The sequence below is a fragment of the Miniopterus natalensis genome, chromosome 18, assembly GCF_054644295.1.
Source record: "Miniopterus natalensis isolate mMinNat1 chromosome 18, mMinNat1.hap1, whole genome shotgun sequence".
NCBI classification, from domain to species: Eukaryota; Metazoa; Chordata; class Mammalia; order Chiroptera; family Miniopteridae; genus Miniopterus; species Miniopterus natalensis.
Genome location: NC_142098.1, coordinates 42,428,516 through 42,451,584, shown reverse-complemented (window position 1 = coordinate 42,451,584; position 23,069 = coordinate 42,428,516). Strand labels below are relative to the sequence as shown.

The 23,069-nt window shown below is 58.0% G+C and overlaps 3 protein-coding genes across 4 annotated transcripts; all 3 read left to right on the top strand.

Moving 5' to 3' along the window:
• The first annotated feature begins 4,603 nt into the window (after window positions 1-4,603).
• On the top strand, window positions 4,604-13,183 carry MZF1 (myeloid zinc finger 1). Of its 2 annotated transcripts, none has more exons than XM_016215874.2 (5): window positions 4,604-5,075; window positions 5,380-5,563; window positions 6,289-6,359; window positions 6,455-6,575; window positions 10,621-13,183. In XM_016215874.2, exons 1-5 carry the CDS (start codon window positions 4,683-4,685, stop codon window positions 12,057-12,059), a joined length of 2,208 nt encoding a protein of 735 aa, XP_016071360.2. In that variant the 5' UTR covers window positions 4,604-4,682; the 3' UTR covers window positions 12,060-13,183. The 2 variants fall into 2 exon arrangements, with proteins under 2 accessions (XP_016071360.2, XP_087683165.1); XM_087827039.1 differs by having other exon boundaries at window positions 4,645-5,075; window positions 10,555-13,183.
• Window positions 13,184-16,921: 3,738 nt separating this feature from the next.
• UBE2M (ubiquitin conjugating enzyme E2 M) lies at window positions 16,922-19,508 on the top strand. Its single transcript, XM_087827038.1, has 6 exons — window positions 16,922-17,052; window positions 18,082-18,176; window positions 18,298-18,336; window positions 18,444-18,547; window positions 18,844-18,907; window positions 18,993-19,508. The coding sequence occupies exons 1-6, from the start codon at window positions 16,944-16,946 to the stop codon at window positions 19,131-19,133; spliced, it is 552 nt and encodes a 183-aa protein (XP_087683164.1). The 5' UTR covers window positions 16,922-16,943; the 3' UTR covers window positions 19,134-19,508.
• A 650-nt stretch (window positions 19,509-20,158) lies between these two features.
• On the top strand, window positions 20,159-22,608 carry CHMP2A (charged multivesicular body protein 2A). The gene is made up of 6 exons (XM_087827043.1): window positions 20,159-20,221; window positions 20,848-21,057; window positions 21,779-21,958; window positions 22,027-22,157; window positions 22,240-22,301; window positions 22,401-22,608. The coding sequence occupies exons 2-6, from the start codon at window positions 20,890-20,892 to the stop codon at window positions 22,526-22,528; spliced, it is 669 nt and encodes a 222-aa protein (XP_087683169.1). The 5' UTR covers window positions 20,159-20,221; window positions 20,848-20,889; the 3' UTR covers window positions 22,529-22,608.
• The last annotated feature ends 461 nt before the right edge of the window (window positions 22,609-23,069 follow it).

Sequence of the window (23,069 nt, the reverse complement as noted above, 5' to 3'; positions counted from 1 at the left end):
AAAAGAAAAAAAGAAAGAAAGAAACCACAGAGCATAAGATATGAGAACCATGGTGAAGAATGTCCTCCAGAAACAAAAAATCATCAGATGGGTCATCTGAGGTCAGGCCCAAGCCCTAAATCACGCAGGATGGCTGCAGAGGTCTGTCCTTCAGGGCCTGTGACCTTAGCCACTCGCTCACCCTCTGTAGGCCCCACCTGAGGTGAGCACAGGCCTCCTGCCAATTTCCTCGTGGCCACCATCATAGGGCCCCCTGAGGATGCAGCCAACCGAGCCTGTTGCCTCCTTTCCCGGTGCAGTTCTCGGAGGCGGGCAAGGGCACAGTGGACACCCCAGGACACCCTCAAGCTGCGCTCCTGGTTGGGATCATTCTCTATGAGGATCCGCAGGCCAGTGGTGAAGTGGGACAGGGCCTGGGCCAGGTGCTCAGAACTCAGTGCATCCATACCGGCTTCCTCAGTCCCTGTACCCACCACAGCCTCAGTGAGACCTGGTTCTAGTATTTTGCAGGCCAGGCCTTTCCCTGCCTCCCAGGGCATCCCAGAGCCACTGACATCTCTATCCTCAGCATCCTGGGGGATTCCACAGGGTGTGGGTTCCACATGGGCCTGCAACAGGCGGGCAACACTGGCTTCTGCTACGTCCCCAAGGCCCACGTGGCTGGCCAGTGCCACAATGCTGCAGTGGAGCTGAGGCACAGTGTCAGGCTCCGAAGTGCTGGTGGACACGCACTCAGGCCAGAGCTTCCTCCAAGCACTGTTCCTGATGGTGGGCTGCAGCTCTGCCCAGGCCTGGGCAATGTTGTCTGCTGCGGTCATGACAGTATAGCTGTGCCAGAACTCCCGCATGGAAGGCTGGTCTCTGCCAGCCTTCTCCTGGACCAGCTGGCTAAGTGTTCGGCGCAGGTAATGGGCCTTGAAGGTGGCAATGATGCCCTGGTTCATGGGCTGGATCAGGGCTGACGTGTTCTTGGGCAGGAACTCAACGCACACGTGGGCTGAGAGACTACCCAGCTGGGCAGGGTGGCAGGGTGCACCGTCTAGGAGCAGCAGGGCACGGTGCGGGAGGCCATGGCTGGTGCAGTAGCTCTCCACAGCAGGGCAGAAGCAGCCAGTAAACCACTCCTGGAAAATGCTGGGCGTCAGCCAGTCATTGCGGTTGGAGCGCCAGACCATAGGCAGGCTGGCCTTGGAGCAGCCCTCGAGGGCACACGGGTTCTCTGAGGGATACACAAGCAGGGGTTTTAGCTTGAAATCACCAGCTGCGTTGCCACCCAGCAGCAGGGTCAGGTGGTCCTTAGGGGCCTTGGGCCCAGATGCCCCCTCCAGTGCCAGCAGCATGCGCTTGGGCAGCCGCTTCCAGAAAAGGCCCGTCTCGTCCACATTGAAGACTTGGCACGGTGAGTAGCAGCCCTCCTCCAGAATGGTGCGCAGCACTGAGGAGTAGCAGGCAGCGGCCTGGACATCAGCCACAGCTGGTTCATCTGTCAGCAGCACATTGTGGCGTGCCTTGAAACGGGCAAACCAGCCATTGCTGGCACCAAAGGTCTCAACCTGGGTGCCATCACCCTGCTCATGCTGCACCTGTGCAAAGAGCTGCCGTGTCTTGTCCTGGATGAGCAGCGTGCTGACAGGCAAGTTCCGATGTTTCTGCTCCTCAATCCACAGGCTCAGGAGGCGTTCCATATGACCCATCACCACACCCCGGCAGCGGGTCAGCTGCTTGGCACTGACAGGTGTAGATGCCTGAGAATTGGCCCAGATTTTGTCCTTGTTGACATGGATCGAGGCAACTGTGGAGGTGGCCCGCCCCAAAGCCCGGGCAATCTGCGTCAGTTTCTCACCCTCTTCAAACCTCCGAAGCACCTCCAACTTCATGTGGAGAGTGATGGACTTCCGGTCCCACTTGGCACTGTGGCGGAGGCCAATCCCACCAAGGGGTGCCTTCCCCAACACCGTAAGGTGGGGGGTTGTCTTCATTTCGCCTCTTGTGCCATGCACCTTGATGAGCTCTGTACCCCTTGCCCCTCCACAGTAGTTACCACTGTGCCCACAATGGTAACCTCTTGACCTTTCTGTAAGAGGGGAACATACAGGTATTAATATGTGAACACATGGGAGTCCCAACCAATGCCCTGCTCAGAGGCATGCCTGGCCCTTCCCTCCCTACTGCTACAAGCATTGCACAATCACTTCCAAGCATTCTTTGTATCTAAAAGAACATGTCGCCAGGCTGAGCATGGCTCAGCGGTTGAGCCTCGACCTAGCATCCAGGAGGTCGGGGTTGGATTCCGGGTCAGGGCACATGCCCGGGTTGCGGGCTAGGCTGCCAATCAACGACTCACTCATCATTGATGTTTCTATCTCTCTCCCTCCTTTCTTCTCTCTGAAATCAATAAAGATATGTTTAAAAATTTTTTTAAATAAATAAAAGAACATGTCACTTAGTTTTAGCTCATGAAATCAAAACACAGATGAGATTTCACCCTTCCTCCCCCTCCTCCCACAAACCTCCTACAACCACAAGTGGAAGCCAAGAGCATCTAGAAGCCATGACCCACCTCCCAGACTTGCTAACTATTCTGGCACACCTGTCTCCCAGGGTCTGGCTTCTTATCACGTACTCTCGGTCTGAGCAGAGATCACTCTCCATTGTCTTTCTTTCCGTCTGTTCGCATCCTGGTGGAGTCTCTACCCTCGCAAGCTCTGGGTCCCCCCCCGCCCCGCCCCGGAGTCAGTCACTCCTCTCCCCCCGGCCTCCTGCCCTCTACCCCACCTCTTTGTCCCCACTCCCTCATCCCACTGCCCCAGAGCTTTTCGGACGCCAGTAGGTACCTCGGGTTGCCCTGGAGGAGGTGCTGGAGACCAGAGAGCCGGCCCCACGGGTTGCAGGCGACACGCACAGGCCCGCCCGCCGCCCGCCAGCACCCACCGCCGTCAGGATGCGCGCGCCCGCGCCCGGCCGCGCCTCCCAGCGGGCGCCCGGCGCAGCCTCGCTGTTCCGCGGTCCCGGCGGGCGTGAAAGGCGCTCCTCCCCCAACCTCCGCGGTTGCCATGGAGGCCCGCCGGACCGAGTCGTAGCCAGGGCCGTGATTGGTGCGGAACCTGCTAATCCTGAGGCCGGGGCGGCGGGAGGGAGCGGGCGGGAGGCATGCGCGGTCGGGAGGCGGCGCTGCTGTCCGGGGCCCCGAGAAGCTTGCGCAGGTCGACGGGGGCCCCGATGACTGGGTCAGAGGCGGGGAGCGCGGGAAGAGGCGGCCGGAGTGTGACCGGGCCGTTGGGAAGAAGGCCACCCCGGGGAACAGGGTGCAAACAGGCGAGGGTTGGGGAAGGGCAAGGAGGCGCTGCGGCTGCCGCACGGAGCGTCCCGAGACACGGCCCGGCCGGGGAGGGCAGGTCGGCGAGCGCACGGGCTCGGGAGAGCGGGAGCGGCCCACTGAGCCGAGGTGAGGGCGGAGGCCTCGGCACCGGGAAGGCTTGGGCGGGGACCGGGCGGCGGCTCGGACTCGTGGGGTCCGGCTGCCCTGCGAACGGGGAACGCAGGACCGGGCCCTGGGCACACTCCCTGCAGGCGAGCCCGGCGCCGTCGCCGGGGCCCGTCAGTCCCTGCGCATCGCCCCGGCCACAGGCTCTAGGGGCCCCGCCCCCGGTTGCCACGGCCGCGCCCGGACCTGCGGAGCTCCCTAAAGCGGAAGTTACCAGCCAAAACTTCTGGTAAATGTGGTTCAGGAGCCTCCGCGGGGCCCTACTTTCTCCGAGTTTCGGGCTGACCTGGAGCCTCGGGGAGCGGAAGGCTGGCTCACGGGACTGGGCGGCGGCCTTCGAAATCGAATGCGCTCGCTTATGGGTTCCTTCTCAAAGCCCGCGTCTTACAGCTGCGGGAGCAGCGGAGTGGGCGGGGTCGTTCTTATTTGCATGTGAGGAAACTAAGATTCACAGAGACACAGCGACCTGCCAAGGTTACGTGGCAAATAGGCGAGACCAGACTCCCGGTCCAGTGGTCGCAGTACCTTTATGGCCCCTGGAAGCTCCCCCATCACCTCCTAGGCCCACCTAAGTCAGGAACCTGAGGAGGCGATGATTTGCATGGTGTGATAGGCAGGGCCCAGAGGATGGGGCTGAATTGGGCAAGGATGCCACCTGGTGGCTGAGCCACGCACATGACTTTGCACGGGTGATAGGGGATGCAGGGAAACTGCCTTGTGGAACCAAGATGGCAGGGGAACGGTCTGAGACCGCGTGGAAGAGTGTATGGCCCAATAATGGGCTGGCATGGGGGGATGGTAGTGGTGCTGATGCCCAGGTGGTGGGTCTTGTAGGTGTCATTCACCTGTGAGGGGGAGAGCTGCAGGGCAGGGATGAGGTGGTGAACAGAAGAGCAGGACTTAGGGGAGAGAAGTGACTTCTGAGCCTAAGAATTCTTTGGGGCTGGGGCTACCAGACACTCTGTAGACCCAGCCAGAGAGACCAGGGTCAGGTGGCTCATCCAGGGCTTACCAGCCCCACAGGTCCCTGGCCTGTGATCACCTCTCTGTGCTTCAGTGTCCTCATCAGCCTTGTCCCCAGGCAGGTCTGAGGATAGGACAGCAGAGCATACGGTAGGCACTCAATAAGCATCCACTCCACTGTCCCATTTGTACCCCAGGGTCAGACACTAGCCTTAGAGCCCAGGCCATCTTTCCAATGAGGCCCACAGCACTGGGCTCCCCAGGGCATGCAGTCCTGGAAAACAAGAGACCCATCACGGTGAAGTTGGAGGACTCTGAGGAGGAGGAGGCCACCCCATGGGATCCCGGCCCCGAGGCTGCACGCCAGTGTTTCTGGCATTTCCGCTACGAGGAGGCAGCGGGGCCCCAAGAGGCCCTGACTCTGCTCCGGAAGCTGTGCCGCCAGTGGCTGCGGCCCGAAGTGCACTCCAAGGAGCAGATGCTGGAGCTATTGGTGCTGGAGCAGTTCCTGGCCACACTGCCCCCTGAGGTCCAGGCACGAGTGCGGGGGCAGCAGCCAAGCAGCCCTGAGGAAGCCGTGGCCCTAGTCGAAGGGCTGCATCAGGAGTCAGGAGGACCCCGGAGATGGGTGAGTCAGTTGCCCTGAGTAGGTATCAGGGTTAACCTGGGCGGTGCCATGCTCAGCTAGACACTTGTCCCTTGTGGTATGGAAGTAGTCACCTGCAGCAGGCCCTATGTGAGGGTCATGCACACAGGGAGGGATGCAGGGTGGGTGTCAACACGGGAGCAACTGTAAAAGGTCCCTTCACCCCCTACTCATTCCCTGGGGGATGGGATCCCTAGACCTAGTCAGTCAGAACCCCTGGAGTCCTGCAATGGGGTCCAGCCAACTCCCTGCCTGGGCCCCTGATGGAGAGGGAGCACCTCCCCAGGTCACAGTCCAGGTGCAGGGCCAGGAGGTACTATCAGAGAAGATGGAGCCTTCCGACTTCCAGCCCCTCCCTCAAACCAAGCCTCGGAATACAGAACCTGGGCCTGAGACAACCTTTGGGGCCATGCAGAGGTCACCACTGAGCCTTCAGGTGAAAGAGGAGCCCGAGGTTACAGAGGACACAGGTGAGGACAAGCAAGGTAGGCAGGGCCCAAGGCCTAATTGGATGGACCACAGGAGCCTGGCCTGAACAGCCTAAAGCCCACTAGGCCGGTCACCTAATGGATGGAACCATTCCCAAGCACTGGGGCCCCCATCCCACCCAGCCAGCAGCTGTCACAAACCCTAGGACACCAATCCTGACTGTCACAGTTTTCCCATGCTCTCCCCTGGCAAGAAACAAGCTGCTGGGGTTTCCATGTGTGGGAGGCATATGGGGTTCATTCCCCAAGGAGATCCATTGGGGACGTCAGCCAGACACTGGGGAGCAGACAGCAGGCTGGGGTATGGGTGGGTGCAGATGAGGGAGAACACCAAAGTGTTGGAGGCCTGCCCCTCCCTTGTATGCCTCCTAGGCAGGTACCACAGCTGACCACCTATTCCACCACTCCAGTGTGGTCCCTTGAGAGATGCCCTTCTCCTGCCCTCACTGCCCATATCCCAGGTCTGATGCAGACATGCAGGGCACAGGCCTGAGCCGCCACCTCCTGCCACAGCTCCTTCTTGGCCTTCCAGGGGCCATCCTTTGCTCCATCCTTGAGCTGGGCCCTTGGGAGCTACCCTGCCATGCCCAGCCCCAAGCCAGCACTTAGCTCTCACCCCACCCAAATCCTAGCATCTGGCACACCACTGAGGAGGGCAGTGGGGTGGGGACAACCTTGGGCCACCTAACCCTATCCTTCCTCTCCAGAGTTCCTGGATTCTGGGCCTCTAGCAAGCCCCCATGAGGCCACTTCCACTTTCCTGCCTGAGGAGGCCCAGGTGAGCCACACACAGGCTAGGAGCCTTCATGGGTGGTCGGGTAGGTCCCTCCTGGGCCTAGCAGGGCAGACAAGCAGGGACCACTGTGGTTTCAGGGCTGTGGGATGTTGCTGGACCAGGCCTCTCCCCACAGCAAGACTGGGCCTGAGTGTCCCTCATGGAGCGAACACCCTGGGGCCCTGTGGCAAGAGGAAGCTGGAAGCATGTTCTCCCCAGGTAAGACGGGCATGGTGGGGCTGCGTCCTCTGCAGTAACATATCTGCCTACTCCATTCCTAGCCCTGCTCCCCTATTCCCTGAACCATCCCTTGCAGTGTCAACCTTCAGCATCTCCTGGCCTCAAAAACTAAGCTCTCCACTGACCTCATACCCCTCCAGCTGCTACTCCCCACCACAGTGACACCTTTCAAGATGACCCTATGTTTCCCAAATCCACACCTCCCAGTGGCACCTAAACTCTGGGTGTCAGCATAGGGAGGGTCAGGAATAGCAAGGAGAGCAGATTAGTAGATGGGGTAGGTGGGTAGAAGGGGCCTTGATAGTGAGGATCAGGCAGGACAGCAGAATTCTGACCAATCATCCTGGGTGACTCAGCCCTACGCTGGACATAACCCTGGTCTCTCTTCCTCCGTTCCCTGGACCCCTCCTTCTTGGTGGTGGATCTTCCTCTGAACTCTGGTGTTCTGAGACATCTGAGACTGAAGTTTGGCTGGATAAAGAATTCATTTTAATAACTCAGTCACAAACATTTTTTATCACATTGTTGGTGAGCCTTTTCCATTTGGAAAGTACATTCAGTCTTGGGAAACTGCCTGGAATGGTTTATTTCCTTCATTATTTTGTTCTGATTTCTAGAATGCCTGCTCCTTGGCTGTTAGTCCTCTAACGTTCTTTTCACACCAATCTTCCATCCCTTTGTGTTCTGTTGTCCAGAGAAGTTCGTCAGCTGTACCTTTCAGACCTTCTGTTGAGATATTCATATCTGCTAGCATACTTTTAACTTTCCAGGGGTGTTTCACTCCCTGAACATTCATTTTTTATAGCTACTTCCTGTTGTCCTTACAGTTATAATGTCCTTCCTTATTTCTCTGAGAATAGCAATAATTTGTTTAAGTTTTCTTCTCTCAGTATGGTCTCTTGCCTCTAAGTTTTCTGCTTATGTGTAAGATGGGAGACCACCAATCTGGCATCTCTAAGCAGGTGGGTGATGGGCTGGGAAGGACTTGGGGGATCACTCTCCAAGTAGACCCACATCTTGGGGTATGTGAGTGGGTGGGGAGAGTATGTGCCAGTGAAGGATCTATAGGGTACTCTGGCTGGGCTGTTTGGGGCATCCCTTGCTGTGAGCCTCTTCAGGTCTTTCCCAAGCCCTCCAAGAAGGCCCTTCCAGCCTTTTGCCAGTATCCTGGGAGAAAGGCTGCTGTCTCAGCACAGTGACTCCACTTAATCCCCCAACTTCCTCAGTGTGGTCTCCTGCCTCAACCCAGACTTTTGCCAAGATGGGAGGAGACCCAGAATCCAGGCTACAGCAGTGCCCACCATTTGCTCAGTATTCTGTGCAGACAGAACCCAGGCCTGGTCCGTGTGGTCGCCCTGACCAGCTTCTGCTTCCAAAACAGCCTCCCCCACCTGCGTGGCACCCCTACCCCTGCACAGCCAGAGGTACCCAGCATGTCTGACTCCTAAACTTTCTGAGTCTTCTTTGGGGTAAAACACATTGATTTTTATTTTTTTGTTTCCCCACTGCTGATTTAGTGTTCACCTTCTCCAACAGACTACACAGTCACCTGACCATCTGCTTTCCAGAGTAGACAATGTCAGGGGCCTATTTGTTTCCTCTTCATCTTTGGGGATTTTTTGCCTTTTAAAAAAAACTTGTCTTATTGCTGTTTCAGAATGGAACAAACTTAAATACTATAGATGCCATGGTTTCCCATAAGTCACCATTTGCTGTGTTATCAATAAGGATCCTAATTTATTCTTTTTTCATAATGTCTCACAAATGCTGGTCCCTTCTTTGAGGATTTGGAAGTAATTTAGTTTCCCTCCAAGACTGGTCATTTAGCTCCATTTGCTTGGCTGTGAGTTCTCCCACTGGCAGCTTGCCCGTTTGGGCTGTAGGAACTTGTTTGTCCATGAACTAAGCATCAACCCTAGCTGAGGGACAGCCACAGGGTCCTTCAAAACCCTAAAGTGAAGGTTCATCTGGACCCCAGGCCATTCAAGGAAGATACCTCTGCAGCTCAGCCAAAAGCAAGCAGGTCATTCCTGCCCAGGTCTGGGGGTGGTATGGACTGACCCAGCCCTTACTTATCCTCAGCCCCCAGCTTCAGTCCCTACGATTTAGAGCTCACTCTACCAGGCTGTAGATCCCTGAATCTTACCAGCTGGCCTTTCTTACTTTGGAGTTGCCCAAGGTATTTTTAAATAATGTTCTGCATGTTGGAGCGGAGAGCAGGATCTGGCATGTGGCCCTCTGCTATTTAGTTTTTAGCTGCCAGCCAGTCCCAACCTGTGCCATGTGGCTGACTACTCCCTCCAGCTGGGGCCTGCTCCTCAGTTCACAACCCTTCTTTCTCTAGCCACACTGGCAGCACCACCTTGGGTTCCCCGGTGGGTTCCTTCTTTGCTGCTCCTTTCCCTCCTCAGGCTCCACTCCCTATAGACAACCACAGCTCCCATCTTCAAACACTAATCCCTCAGTCACCTTGGTCCCCCCATCAGGTCTCTTGGCTGCTCCCCTTGTACCTCAACTGAACATTTTCTGTGTAGCCTGTGTTTTCATCATGAGAATATTCTGAACTAATGCACCTGTTAGAAAATTCAAAAGGCACGGAGGGAATACACAGTGAATGTCCCTCCCTGCTCCCTCGCAGCCAGCATTACCAGTTTGTGTCCTTCGAGAGCATGTGTGTACAACAGCAAACACAACCAAATGCATGCTCATTTCCTTTCTTTACAGCATCCTGCTCCACACTTGACATTCCCTATGTAGCAAGTGCCCTGTCCTTGGACAGCTGCAGAGCCCCACCGCATATACACTATTGTTTGTCCATCCAGGCTCCTGCTGTTTCTTTGGGTTCCTTTTCAGTGAAGAACTGAGAAACCTCATATGTAGCTCACTTCACACAGAGAGAAACACAATTATTAGACAAGTACCTAAAGAATTGCTGGATCAAAGTGTGGGAAATTTGCCATTTTGATGTATCTTGCAATACTGACCTCCCATTTATGTTCACCAGCAACGCACACAAATGCCTGGGTCCCTGCAGTGAGGGTGTGGAAGTCACAGGTGAGCATAGCTCTTATGTACAGTGTTCTTCCTGGGAAAGGACTATGCATATTTTATGGGATTTAAGTGAAATTTCCTATCCTGTCCACATCCTTTGCCCACATTGGTCAGGTTGTTGGTCTTCCTCGTTGGTTTATCGGAATTCTTAGGTAGTTAATTAGACCTTTGCCCCTGGAGAGTTTCTCATTTGTTTTTTTGACTCTTAAGTTACTTTTGCTGTGCACAACTTATTTCCTTTGATATAATTTATCTGCCTTTCCATAACTTAGGATTTTTCTGTCACCCTTTGAAGCCACTGCTATGTCCCCTTGATTTTACTTCCTCTGGGCTTCCTATTCAGCCCTGCTTCTCAGTGGCCTTTGCTTGCACCTACTCGGTCGCCCAGCATCTACTGCTGAGCTCACAATGTGGCTGGGGACTGCTCCTTTTCTCCAGACACCCCTCCACCCCACCCTGTGTGATCTCATGCAGGCCCAGGGCTCCATATGCCATGCATGTCACAGCACCCACGTTCATGTTTCTATGAAGACTGGGCCCGAATCCTGCACCCCACAGCCTGCATGTACTCACTGTCCCTTGGATGCCCCATAGGCACTGAGCAAGGCACATCAGACCCACCCACTTCTGTGCATTTGTGGAAATCACTCTCACCTACCTGGACAGTGCAAGAGCCACCTTGCACTATAGCCCTTCTAAAAAGGTGATTTTATTTTTTCTGCAAACTTCAGTAGGACCTGGGAAGCTTGTCCCAAGCTTCTAAGTCTTCCTCTTCATGCAAGATTCTGTCCGCCCCCCATCACCTCCTGGGCAGGCCTGCACAGATACAGTCCCTGTCCTTTCCTCTGCCCTTCTGTTTCCCTACTTGGTCGCTGTCAGGAGCCTCCAGTTCACACTGCTTACCCAGGGCTGGAATTCTCCAGGCATACAGTGGGTTCTGTCACGAAGGAGTGGATCCCTTTGTGCAATGCAGGGTTTGCGCTCCAGGTGGACAGCATCTCTGCTAGCCCGGACACTGTGAGCTCCCACCTCCACATCCCCTGGGAGTTCCGTGTGGCTGGCCTCAAGGGCCAACTCCAGTCACCCTCCCAAGAAGGTGGCTTCTCACATACGCTCGTGCTCCCCAGCGACCCGAGAGGTGACCAGGACTGCACAGACCAGGATCTCCGCCAGGACGCGGGCCACATAATGGCCACTGCCCACTGGCCAGCCCCCAGGGGTCGGAGCCAAGGCCGAGGCCGTCCCAGCACAGGCGCCGGGGCAGTGAGAGGTGGCCGTTGTGATGTGTGTGGAAAGGTGTTCAGCCAACGCAGCAACCTGCTGCGGCACCAGAAGATACACACAGGAGAGCGTCCGTTTGTGTGTGGCGAGTGCGGCCGCAGCTTCAGCCGCAGCTCACACTTGTTACGCCACCAGCTCACGCACACTGAGGAGCGGCCATTCGTCTGCGGTGACTGCGGCCAGGGCTTCGTGCGCAGTGCACGCTTGGAGGAACACCGGCGCGTGCACACGGGCGAGCAGCCCTTCCACTGCGCTGACTGTGGCCAGAGCTTCCGGCAGCGCTCCAACCTGCTGCAGCACCGGCGCATCCACGGCGACCCTCCAGGCCCCGGAGCTGGGCCCCCCACGCCTCCCAGTGCGCCCGAGCACCCAGGCCCCTTCCCATGCAGTGAGTGCTGCGAGAGTTTTGCACGCCGTGCCGTGCTGCTGGAGCACCAGGCCGTGCACACGGGTGACAAATCCTTCAGCTGCGTGGAGTGCGGTGAACGCTTTGGCCGCCGCTCAGTGCTGCTGCAGCACCGGCGAGTGCACAGCGGCGAGCGGCCCTTCTCCTGCACCGAGTGTGGCCAGAGCTTCCGGCAGCGCTCTAACCTCACGCAGCACCGGCGCATCCACACTGGCGAGCGTCCCTTCGCCTGCGCGGAATGTGGCAAGGCCTTCCGCCAGCGGCCTACGCTCACACAGCACCTGCGTGTACACACTGGGGAGAAGCCCTTTGCCTGCCCTGAGTGCGGCCAGCGATTCAGCCAGCGTCTCAAGCTCACGCGACACCAGCGGACGCACACTGGCGAGAAGCCCTACCACTGCGGTGAGTGCGGCCTGGGCTTCACGCAGGTATCCCGGCTCACAGAGCACCAGCGCATCCACACTGGCGAGCGGCCCTTCGCCTGCCCCGAGTGTGGCCAGAGCTTCCGGCAGCACGCCAACCTCACACAACACCGGCGCATCCACACAGGCGAACGGCCCTATGCCTGCCCTGAGTGTGGCAAGGCCTTCCGCCAGCGACCCACACTCACTCAGCACCTGCGTACCCACCGGCGCGAGAAGCCCTTCGCCTGCCAGGACTGTGGCCGGCGCTTCCACCAGAGCACCAAGCTCATCCAGCATCAGCGCGTCCACAGTGTAGATTAGCCAGCACTCACTGACCCCCTGTGTGCGTGCACCTCGGTCCTCTGTGCGTGGGAAGAGGGGGACATAACACCTACCTCACAGGGTTGTTGTGAGGCCTGCCATTGCATAGGCACAAGCAGGCCCGACTCAGGGCCTGACCCCCCAGCAGATGCTCAATAAAACAGAAGGAACCTGGGTCTGGGTCTCCACACACGCAATGCAGCCCCACCTGCGTGGGTCCCTCTATGACATCCGCACATATCCACCACTTCCACTGCAACTTCGTGGTTCCTGAGAGCCATGACTCCCTGAAGAGGTGACTCCTGGCAGCACCTGTCACCTGAGTTGGGTGCCCCCTCTTGTTTTGATTCCTGTATAGTTTGTCTTCAACGCACACATCCATGGGCCAAGCCAACTGCCAGGAGAGGACCTGGTTCTCCCTAGCCAGCAAAGACCATCGGATGCGATAGAAGTAGCAAACTGGTGCCCAGCAGGCCAGATATGGCCTGGGATGTGTTTGTAAAACTTTAAACCTGGGAAGACATTCATTAGGCATAAGGGTTGGAAGGTTTTATCCAGAAACAGGCATTCTTTCAGGACTTTCCCCCATTCTCGCACATTTACCACCAACAGGTGCTGAGGGTGGGACCCCTTCTGATAGAACTCAAGCCAGTCTGGGAACAGAGGTCAGTGGCAGGCCCAGGGCCAGTTCCCCAGCCCTCTAGTGATTATTCCCATCCCATGGGCTGTATTCTCCTCCCACCCTGGACCCATGCACACTGGGAGGTCTCCATGAGGAGTGTTTTCACTGGCAAATCACAGGAAACATCCTGGCGGGTCCAGCATCCTGCATCCTTGAGGGTCAGCCCTTTTCCCATGGCACTGCCTCTTTTGCCCTAGCTATCTTTCCCTTCCATCCCATTGTCTAGGCCCTTGACATAGCCCCCACCACATAAGAGGGGATGCCAGAAACATGGGTTGAATGGCAGTGCCAAACAACAGATCTTCATGCAACAGGGTCTCTGACTTGGGACCTAATCACACTCTGGGCCCATGTCGGCAGCCTGCCTTTGGCCTGGAGGTTCCACGCCTGTGAGACTTTTATAAACAGAAATAAAGAGAACAAGAAAGCTCTCATGTTTTGAGGCCTATGTGTCCAAGCTTCTTCCAGAGGTGCAGTTGGACTTTCTTCTACTACTTTGAGTCACCCTCATCTACCCCTGCCCCCCGCGCACACACTCACACACACACACACAACTGGAGGTCTGGTATCAGGGAAAGAAGACAAGCCAGCCTGTGCCAATGGCTTCTCACTACCATGCTAGAAAAGGCATGTTCCCTGCCCTCACCCTCTTTCTCCTCTCCATTACTCCTCCCCTCTCCCCAGCCAGGACCAGGGCCACTCTGGCATCCTCCACATCTGGCAAAGTCAGCAGCTCTCCAGGAAGGGGCACTCCTGAATGGCACAGTCAGGGAGGGGAGTGTCCCCTGGGCCCTGTGACAAAACTCACTGTCCTCTCAGACCACAAAGGGGACTCTGAGGACCCTGGTCTGGGACCTGCAGAATTAAAAGAGAAGGTGGTCAATGGGCCCCTAGACAGAAGCTAGGAGAGTCAGGTAACGGAAGGCACTGGAACACTGAGGTGGCCAGTGCTCTCAGGTTGAAGGAATGTTGCTAGAACTTTATAAATCCTGTAAGAGATTTTACAAGCCTGTGTAACTTTTATAATCAGAAATAAAGAGAACAAGAAAGCTCTCATGTTTTGCTCACGTTAGTGTTGTGAAGAATATGCAGGAACATCTGTACAAACACAACTACATAAAAATACAAAATTCCACTCAAAAAAATTACAACATGAAAGGCCAGGGCCCCAAACATGAAGCCTTGAGAAGTGTATAGACCCACCTGCCAAACCAGCCTTCCAAGAAGAAACGTGAAGAGCGATGTGAGAGCCACCCCTGAAAGAAAATTTCTGCAATTGGCTGGAGATACAAGCCGGCGGTGAGAACCCAAGTGTTACCGTACTGCCAGCAAGGCTGAGGGCCTGGACAGAATGACCACTTAGCCACATTTGGCCGGAGCCAAAAGAGGAACCCAGGAGAAGAAAGTCCAAGGCAATGGTCAACTGGTGGAAGCTACAATGCCCAGCCAGCCTGTCCCTGGATCATCTGTGCCTGAGCCCATAGGTCACTCCCAAGCCCAGTCTTCCCATGCCACATCCATCCAGTTATTCCAACCCCAACCCAGCTTCCCAAATCTGTCCACTTCTCTCCCCATTACTGCTGATTCCAGCAGCAAATCTCCACTCTGGAAGTACACAGCACTTAGCCACCTTTCCCTTCCTACTCCTGCCCCTGCCATCCCAAAATGGAAACTATCTTTCCAGTGCCAGCTCCCAGGGGCTACACTAACAGCCCCCAGATGCACTTCCACCCTCACTCCTCACCCGTCATGTTCTGCCCAATCCCTCCAAAGCTCTGACCCCAGCTTCCCTCAGGGCCTTTGCATATGCCAAGCCCTGTGCTGTCTCCCAAGAGTCTGCAGGCCCAGGGGTTACAGGCTCCCTCAACACAAAAACCACCTTTGCCCCTCTGTCACTTGGGTGGCCACAGGGTGACAAGTCACAGCTGCACCATTGCCAATCCAGCCCCCTGCCTCAGTTCGGCCATCCTCTCCCTCCTTGGTCCAGCCTCCATGGCTTCCATTTCCCAGCATTTTTTGCAAAGTTAAGTCTAAGACGTTAGAGACCACGCAAGTCCAGCTTTCGCCAATCCAGCGTCACCTCTCCAAAAAACCTATACCCTATGCCTGGATGAGCCCTCAGCTGATGGGCCTCAGCAACTGGCCTGAAGATGGACACATGGGGCAGGCTGGCGAAAAGGATGGTAATCAAGCCTCGTTGGAGACATCTTTTACAAAAGTAACCAGCAAGAGCAGAGCAGTTGACAAGAAAGGCAAGGAAGGGTTAGAGAAAGACAGAGCTGAGTCTGGAAGGCCCCCCTGACTCCCAGGACCAGTCACATCTAAAGCCTGAGAACGCTGGCATGGCTGCAAGTATGTCAGTCCCAAACCTGACCTCTTCGAGGCTTCTGAGGCCCCATCCTCACCTCAGCACATCTCCAGCAATCAGCTCTCTTGGGACTCAAGAAAGAATGCTGGGAATGTAAGGCTAGGACAGCCAAGGGGTTGAAGGGGGCATGCGGATTGGCAGCATTGAGGATGGAAAGGCCGGAAGGGGGAGCAGTTACAGAAATACAGCTGGGCCCAGTCCACGGAGCCCAGGAACGCCAAGGGTACCTGGCACTCCCACGGCAGAGCCTCCGCGGAGGCTGGGATCGGGAAGGACGCCAGACCACGATCGGATGAGGTGGAGGCGACTCGCTGGGTTGAGGAAGGTGGCTGGGGTGGACCCCAGGTCCGGTCCAAGGAGGCGCTGAGGATGAGAGGGCGTCAGGGTGACTCGCGGTGGTGAGAACCACGGGCCTGGGCAGGGGTCCACGGCGAAGAGCACGCCTGCCCGACCCCAGCGCGGCCCCAAGTAGACCATCCGAACTGCGTCTCCCACAATGCTCCGAACGGTTATCCCAAGTCTAGTCAGTGGCCGGAGCGGACAAGCTGCGGGAGCCGCCCTCAGACGCAATAGGCCAGAGCGTCAGAACCCCCGCTGCCTACACCCGCCCTGCCCTCGAGACCTACCTCCTCCGCGGCCAGACGGTTCCCGCGGTAACAGCCGGAAACGCAGAACCGCCCAACGCCGTTTCCTCCCGCCCTCGGGAGAACGCTGAGCTGTGACTGGAGGAAAGGTTGGACCCGCCCACAACGTCCCGCGCGCCGCCGCTGGAACGCCGGACCCACGCCGAGAGCGGTCCCGCCCCCCCAAGTTCCCCCAGCATAACTCTCCGTAATGCTGACCGCCCTGTGAGACATGTTTTGTTTACCTCAAATAGAATCTCCGCGAGTGGGCTGTTGGGGTTTGCGATGGGACAGGAGGGTGCTCCACCCAGTATTCTCTAGACGATCCTGGCCTCATCCCAGGATCCGACCCGCCGCAGTCCCCATGCCTGTCTGTCACCTCTGGGACAAGAGCCTCATTTGACCAACCCACGCCGTGGTTTGCAGTAGGGCAATTGGGAATGGCTGGACCGCGAGCGGAGCGGCATGCATCTGCCCCACTTAAACATGGCGGCCGCACCGTACACTGCCTGGACCCACGGGTTCCCGGAAGTGACCGAGGGACGCCCCGCACGAGCGGAAATACTCGAGCCCAGCCGAAGGAGCCCGAAGTCTAAGCCCTAAAGCTGAGCAACGCTGGGCGGAGACGGCTGCGCAGGCGCACAGCGCAGGCCGGGCGGGAAGAGCCGAAGCTGACTGGAGGCGGAAATATCCGAAGTGGTGGGGCGCCCGAGGCCGTTGCGGACCTCCGCGCCGAAGCCGCTGCTGCCGCGGAAGCCGAGCCTTCTCCAGTACACGGCCGCCACCACTGCGGTCGCCACTGCCTCCTTCCACCTCAGAAGCCGCATCCTCTTCACGGAGGGAGCGAGTGAGCGGGCAGGCGGTGCGGCCCAGGGAGCCCGCAGCCGCAGCCGGGCCTGAGAGACCAGAGCGGGCGAGGGGGCGGAGGGAGCGGCTGGGTGGGGGCGGGCTGAGCGGACCGAGCACAGCCGAGTCGGCCCGAGTACAGCCGAGCGAGGCCGAGGCGCCCCGCCAGGCCGGAGCCGGACTACGGGAGCCGACGCGGGCCGCGCGGTGGGCGCGGAGCGGCGCGGCAGGCCGGACGGGCCGCGGCAGCAGCGGAGGAGGCCGCGTCGGCCGGTCCGAGTGGCGGAGGCGGCGCGGGCGGCGGCGGGGGGCCGGGTGGCCGGGGTCCCGGGCCCCGCGGCGGCGGCGGCGGCGGCGGCAGCAGGATGATCAAGCTGTTCTCGCTGAAGCAGCAGAAGAAGGAGGAGGAGTCGGCGGGCGGCACCAAGGGCAGCAGCAAGAAGGCATCGGCGGCGCAGCTGCGGATCCAGAAGGGTAGGGGGTCTGGGGGGTGGGGGTAGGGTCGGAAGTCAGGGCCTGGGGTGGGGTGCAGAGGCAGTCAGGAGTGTGGTACTGCGCTCGCCGTGGGTCAGCGGTGTCAGAGATTGGGAGGCCATGGATGTGGGGGGTCGGAGGTCAGGGCGTGAGCTTAGGGGTGATGGAGGATCAAAGGTGGGGTAATACAGTCACTGGGGGTTCAGAGATTAGGGGCACAGGATGGGGCATTTAGGATATTCAGAAAGTCAGGCGTCTGGTATTAGAGGCTGGGAGCTGAGTCTGTTGGTGAAATGGGAACCTGGATGGCAGGCAGAGGAGATGGGGATAGGAGTGGGAGAGAATTTCAGGTATGATGCTGGGGTACTGGGAATCTGAGAGTCAGGTGGGGTGCAGTAGGTTTTGGGGCCTGGGATTCATGAAGTTTAAGAGTTTGGGTGACAGGTGGAGGAGGAAGGGATAGTGGGTGCCAGAGAGAATCAGACAGGAGTGGTATAGGGTGGCGGCCTGGGGATTCACGGGTTTGGGGTGACAAGGAGAAGAGGGATGGTTGGGACCCAGGATTGGTGAGGGGATGACTTGGGGTATGGGGGCCAGGGTCCTTGAGTTTGGGTGCACAGGTGGGAACTAGCAGAGTCCACTAGATAGTGGAGGTCATGGCTGGGGATCCTGGGGTTTAGGATAGTCAGAGGTTCTTGGGGACCACTTTGGAGAGGGGCTGTTAGGAGCTGGGTTAGGGGACCTAGCTGTTGGTTAAAGGGATTTGGGGCTGTGGGTTCAGAAGAGTTGGAGTTTATCCTGGGGCAGACACTAGAGCAAAGGCACAATTGAATTTGCATGTTTGGGGTGTGCTGTGGATCCAGAAGATCCTGCTTGGAGACCGGGGAGCCGAAAGCAGGGAGAGGGCTGGGGATTTGGAGCACAGTCCAAGACAGAGCCCCGGGTTCTGCTGATCCCTGCACCTGCTCTTGAGCCCCCTCCTCTCCTACCCCTTACCTCTCTTTGTTCCCCTTTGCTGTGCAAAACCAGACATAAACGAGCTTAACCTGCCCAAGACGTGTGACATCAGTTTCTCAGACCCGGACGACCTCCTCAACTTCAAGCTGGTTATCTGTCCTGATGAGGTGAGGGTACACTCAGCTGGACTCCTGGGCACTGGCTAGGCTGTGGCCCCATCTTGAGGAGACCTGCGGAGATCCTCCACAGGATGGGAGCCTAAGGCCTTCCTCTTCTCTCCCCTCACAGGGCTTCTACAAGAGTGGGAAGTTTGTGTTCAGTTTTAAGGTGAGTGCCAGGTGGGCAGGGATCCCTGGGCTGAGTAAGCAACAGTTGAGGACCCAGCCAAGCACTGCTGGGGCACCTATCCACCTCCCCTCTTTTCCCGGAGCCAGGTGGGCCAGGGTTACCCGCATGACCCCCCCAAGGTGAAGTGTGAGACGATGGTCTATCATCCCAACATTGACCTCGAGGGCAACGTCTGCCTCAACATCCTCAGGTGAAGGCACTGGCCCTCCACTGCTTTCCCAAGCCCTGCCTGCCAGGCCCCTTCATGGCCTTGCACTCAACCAGTGTCCATCCCTTTCCTCCCCCTGTGGTCTGTGTTCCTGTGTCTCTTCATTTCTACGTGTCCTTCCTCATGGCTTGACCTTGGCTTTCTCCCTGGCCTGTGCTGCTCTGTACCCTCCCCCTGGCCTCACATCCACTGTCCTGGGCCTGACCTGTCCAGTCCCAGCAGAGCCTGTGGGAGCCACCCACCTACCATCCCCTAAACCTGATGCTCTCTACCCACAGAGAGGACTGGAAGCCAGTCCTAACGATAAACTCCATAATTTATGGCCTGCAGTATCTCTTCTTGGTGAGTAGGGGTGGGTGGGTAAGGCTTGGAGAGGTTGGCCCCTCTGACCCTGGGGCCTGTTGACCCCCACCCGTACTGGCCACAGGAGCCCAATCCTGAAGACCCACTGAACAAGGAAGCTGCTGAAGTCCTGCAGAACAACCGACGGCTGTTTGAGCAGAACGTACAGCGCTCCATGCGGGGCGGCTACATCGGCTCCACCTACTTTGAGCGCTGCCTGAAATAGGGTCAGCGCGCACCCACCCCTGCCAGGGCCACGGCCCTGGCGTCCCCTGCAAATATTTATTGGGGGCCACAGGTGGGGGGATTGGGGCAGCAGGTGAGGTAATCCTATGCCCTAGCCTTGCCTCCCCTTCCTGCCACCAGCTCCTAGATATTTTTTTTTTAACCACCATGTGATTAGGTCGGCGCTGCCTCCTCCCGACCCGCTCAGCAATGGGAAATGAATTGGCTTGTCTAGCCCCCTGCTGGGTGCTGTCCAGCCTCCCACTCTGGGCTCTGGGGTGGGTGGCCACGGGGAATGGGTGGCTGGGGCCCCGCCACCGTATTCCTCCACCACTGGAGGTCCCACCAGGCTATTAAAGGGGAATGTTACTGCATGGCCTTCGCCTCTTCCTTCTGTGGAGTGGGAGGGGCTGGTAATGTCCACCAGGGCTTCTGTGACAAGAGTGTGGTCCCAGGTGGTACTGGGGTACCCCTCAGCAGGGTGCCCAGGGTTGGAAGCTGGGTGGGACAATTCCACTCTTGGTGAGGAAGGAGTGGGATCCAGTTACCAGTGGCTTTCTGGCTGGCAAGCCAGTTTAGGGGAAGATCCACACGGACACCCCCTTTTGCCACGGGTAGGCCAGTGGAGAACCCAGCCTGATGCTACCAGGTGCCTGAGACATGTGAACATAAGGGAGAAGTCAGAGCCCCTTGAATGAACTGGGCCATCCAGTGTGTGAAGTGGTGGGATGTAGGACCTCCGGGTTCCCTGGGGCGGGACTGGGACCTGTGCGCATCGCCGGGACTGCCGAGGGCAACCGGGTACTACTGCGCATGTGCCTGGGCTCCGGCCAGTTGCAGGGCGCATGCGTATGTGCGTTCTCGCCACCTCCCCGGGTTCCGGGTGCAGGCGGGGCCTGTGACGTCAGGCCGTTTAATCCGGAAACGGCGGCGACGGCAAAGGCGAAAAAACCAAGGGGCAGTCGTCGGTGGGTGCGCCGGGATCCGAGCGAGTAGCTCGTAACCCGGAAGCGGAAACGGGCCCCCGTCCCAGCTTCGGTGAGTGGACCCTGCCAGGCCTCGGGTTCCGGTGGGCGCGTGGGCAGCCAGGTACGAGGGGAGCCTCGCCCTTCCCGGGATTCTGGCCTCACTATCAGGGTCCCCGTCGCAGCTTTGCTCTCGGAGCGCGGGACCCCCACCACCCTCAGACCCTGGCCTGGGTGGACAAGCGCCCCGCCGCCCATCCTCCCGTCGGTGAACAGGGGGTCCCCGACGGCGCCGTACCCAGGTTCCCTCAGCGTTCAGGGTCCCCCGATCCGAATGCCGTCCATACACTGTCAACTTGGAACTCAGGGCCTCCACGTATTTTGCTCTCCTGTAAAGAACCCCCACTACTGCCCTGTCTGTGGCGCTCAAGGTCCCAAGTGCCCCAGTGGACCCCAACCATCCACCTCCAGTCCATCAGAGACAACAGGGCGTCACCCCCGTCTGGAGAGGGAGTCCGAAGCCTTGAGCCTCCGTGGGGCACGAAGGAGATGGGGCTGGTGTGGGAGCGCTGAAATAGCTTTCAGGCCTGGCTGTCCCCACTGTGTCCCTGGGGCTATCCCGATATTTCGGGCTGCACTCACGCCTTTCCCTGTTCACCCCTTCCCGTTTTTCACACCCTCGCCTGTCCCGCCCCTCCACACATGCTGCCTCTTGCCACCTTCCTGGGCCCCATGCCGACCCGCAGCTAGGCTTCGCAGTTGTCCCAGGCCCACCGGCGGGCTCCTGCCGCCATGGACCTATTGTTCGGGCGCCGTAAAACGCCAGAGGAGCTGCTGCGGCAGAACCAACGGGCCCTGAACCGCGCCATGCGAGAACTGGACCGTGAGCGGCAGAAGCTAGAGACCCAGGAGAAGAAAATCATCGCAGACATCAAGAAAATGGCCAAGCAGGGCCAGATGGTGAGCTCAGTTGGGCCGGGGCTGGGACACAGGGACACAGGGCTAGGTGCTATTACGTGGTCAGGCACTGCTATGAGAGCAGCAAGCAGCACGGACAGGACACCAACACATAGGTGCTCTGAGGAAAATGGGATAAAGGGTGAGCAGGGCCCCCCTAGTCTGGGGTTCCATAAAGGCTGCCTCCCAGGTGATATCAGAGGTAAACCTTGAGGAATGAAGCTAGTGGAGACGCAGGGAGAAAATGTTAGAAAAGTGATAGGTGAGCTCAGAGGAAGGGGAGGTGAAGCCTTTACTGCAGGAGACATGGCCTGGAGTACACCGACGTCTGGGCTGAGGAGAGAGCCTGCCTGAACCAGTAGTGAGCACAACCTGGGGTGGGTGATGAGTTTGGGCCTAAGCAGCTGGGTTGAGGTGGGTGGTGCCATTTCCTGGGATAGGCATGGCCAGGAAGAGGTTTGGGGAGTCAACAGCTGAGGTTTGGGTATGTTTAAGGCTGTCAGGCCTGTGGTGAGGTGGAGGGGGAAAGGTATATTCTTTGGCCAGGATGGAAATTCAGGAATGGGTGTCATCAGAGGAGGGACTCAAGACAACAGTCAGAGAAGTGAGCAGCTTGGAGCCTGTGGAGTGGCTGGAAAGAGCACTGGGCACTGGGTTTAGCCACACAGAGGTCTCTGAAGTTCTCTGTGGGAATGGCGTTTCCCTGCCACCTTTGTCCCCTCAGGATGCTGTGCGAATCATGGCAAAGGACCTGGTGCGTACACGGCGCTACGTGCGCAAGTTTGTGCTGATGCGGGCCAACATCCAGGCTGTATCCCTCAAGATCCAGACACTCAAGTCTAACAACTCAATGGCGCAAGCCATGAAGGGCGTCACCAAGGCCATGGGCACCATGAACAGACAGGTGCGTCTCTCCCATACCCTTCCCTAACGCCCAACCTCAGGGACCACACTCATTCTCCCGCCTTGCAGCTGAAGCTGCCCCAGATCCAGAAGATTATGATGGAGTTTGAGAGGCAGGCGGAGATCATGGACATGAAGGAGGAGATGATGAATGATGCCATCGACGACGCCATGGGAGACGAGGACGATGAAGAGGAGAGGTGTGTGGATGCGGGAGGGAGGGTGGGCACAGAGGCTTGGCCCCCAGGGGACTGACCCACCCAGTTCCTCTTCTCTTCTCAGTGATGCTGTGGTGTCCCAGGTCCTAGATGAGCTGGGACTAAGCCTGACAGATGAGCTGTCCAGTAAGTGCTTCACACCTTGGGCCTTGGCCCCACCCCCGCCCCACCCCCTCCCTGCACTGCTGCTCCCACAGGGCCTCTAACCCCCTCCTCCCCCTGCAGACCTTCCCTCCACTGGAGGCTCACTCAGTGTGGCTGCCAGTGGGAAGAAAGCAGAGGCCGCAGCCTCGGCCCTGGTGGACGCTGACGCAGACCTGGAGGAACGGCTCAAGAACCTGCGGAGGGACTGACTGCTCCAGGCCCCCAGGGGCCCAGTGGATGAGTTTTCACTGTACCCTTTCCTTTATGTAATAAAAGAGATTGAACACCAGTTCCTGGGCCTGTGTGACTGGCCTTGTGTAGGCGACTGGGGTCCCTTGGGTAGGAGTCACTCAGGGCTTCTGTGTTGGGCCAGTCAGCATGGCTGTCAAGGGACCAAGTGCCAGAGAAGTTGGGTATGGGCTGGGGAGAGCAGGGATGGATTACCCTTTCCCAGCCTCCAGTACCTCAGCCTCAACACTACCACCCCTAAGGTGGGTGACTGGGTGACTCTAGAGAGGAATTCAGGCCTTTCTGCCAAGTATATATAGTGCCCAACTCAGCTTGGCCCAATGGGGGGCTCAGCCCATCAAGCAAGCTCACAGAAATGATTACAACCATGTGCAGGAACACAGCCTCCAGTGTGTGCACCCTCCCAAACACCTTAAGTGCTCCCCATATCACAGGGGCCCAAGCAGGGGGCTCCTCCCCACTCCCTGGACACCAAAATGTCTGTGAACAAGTGGCCCCAGC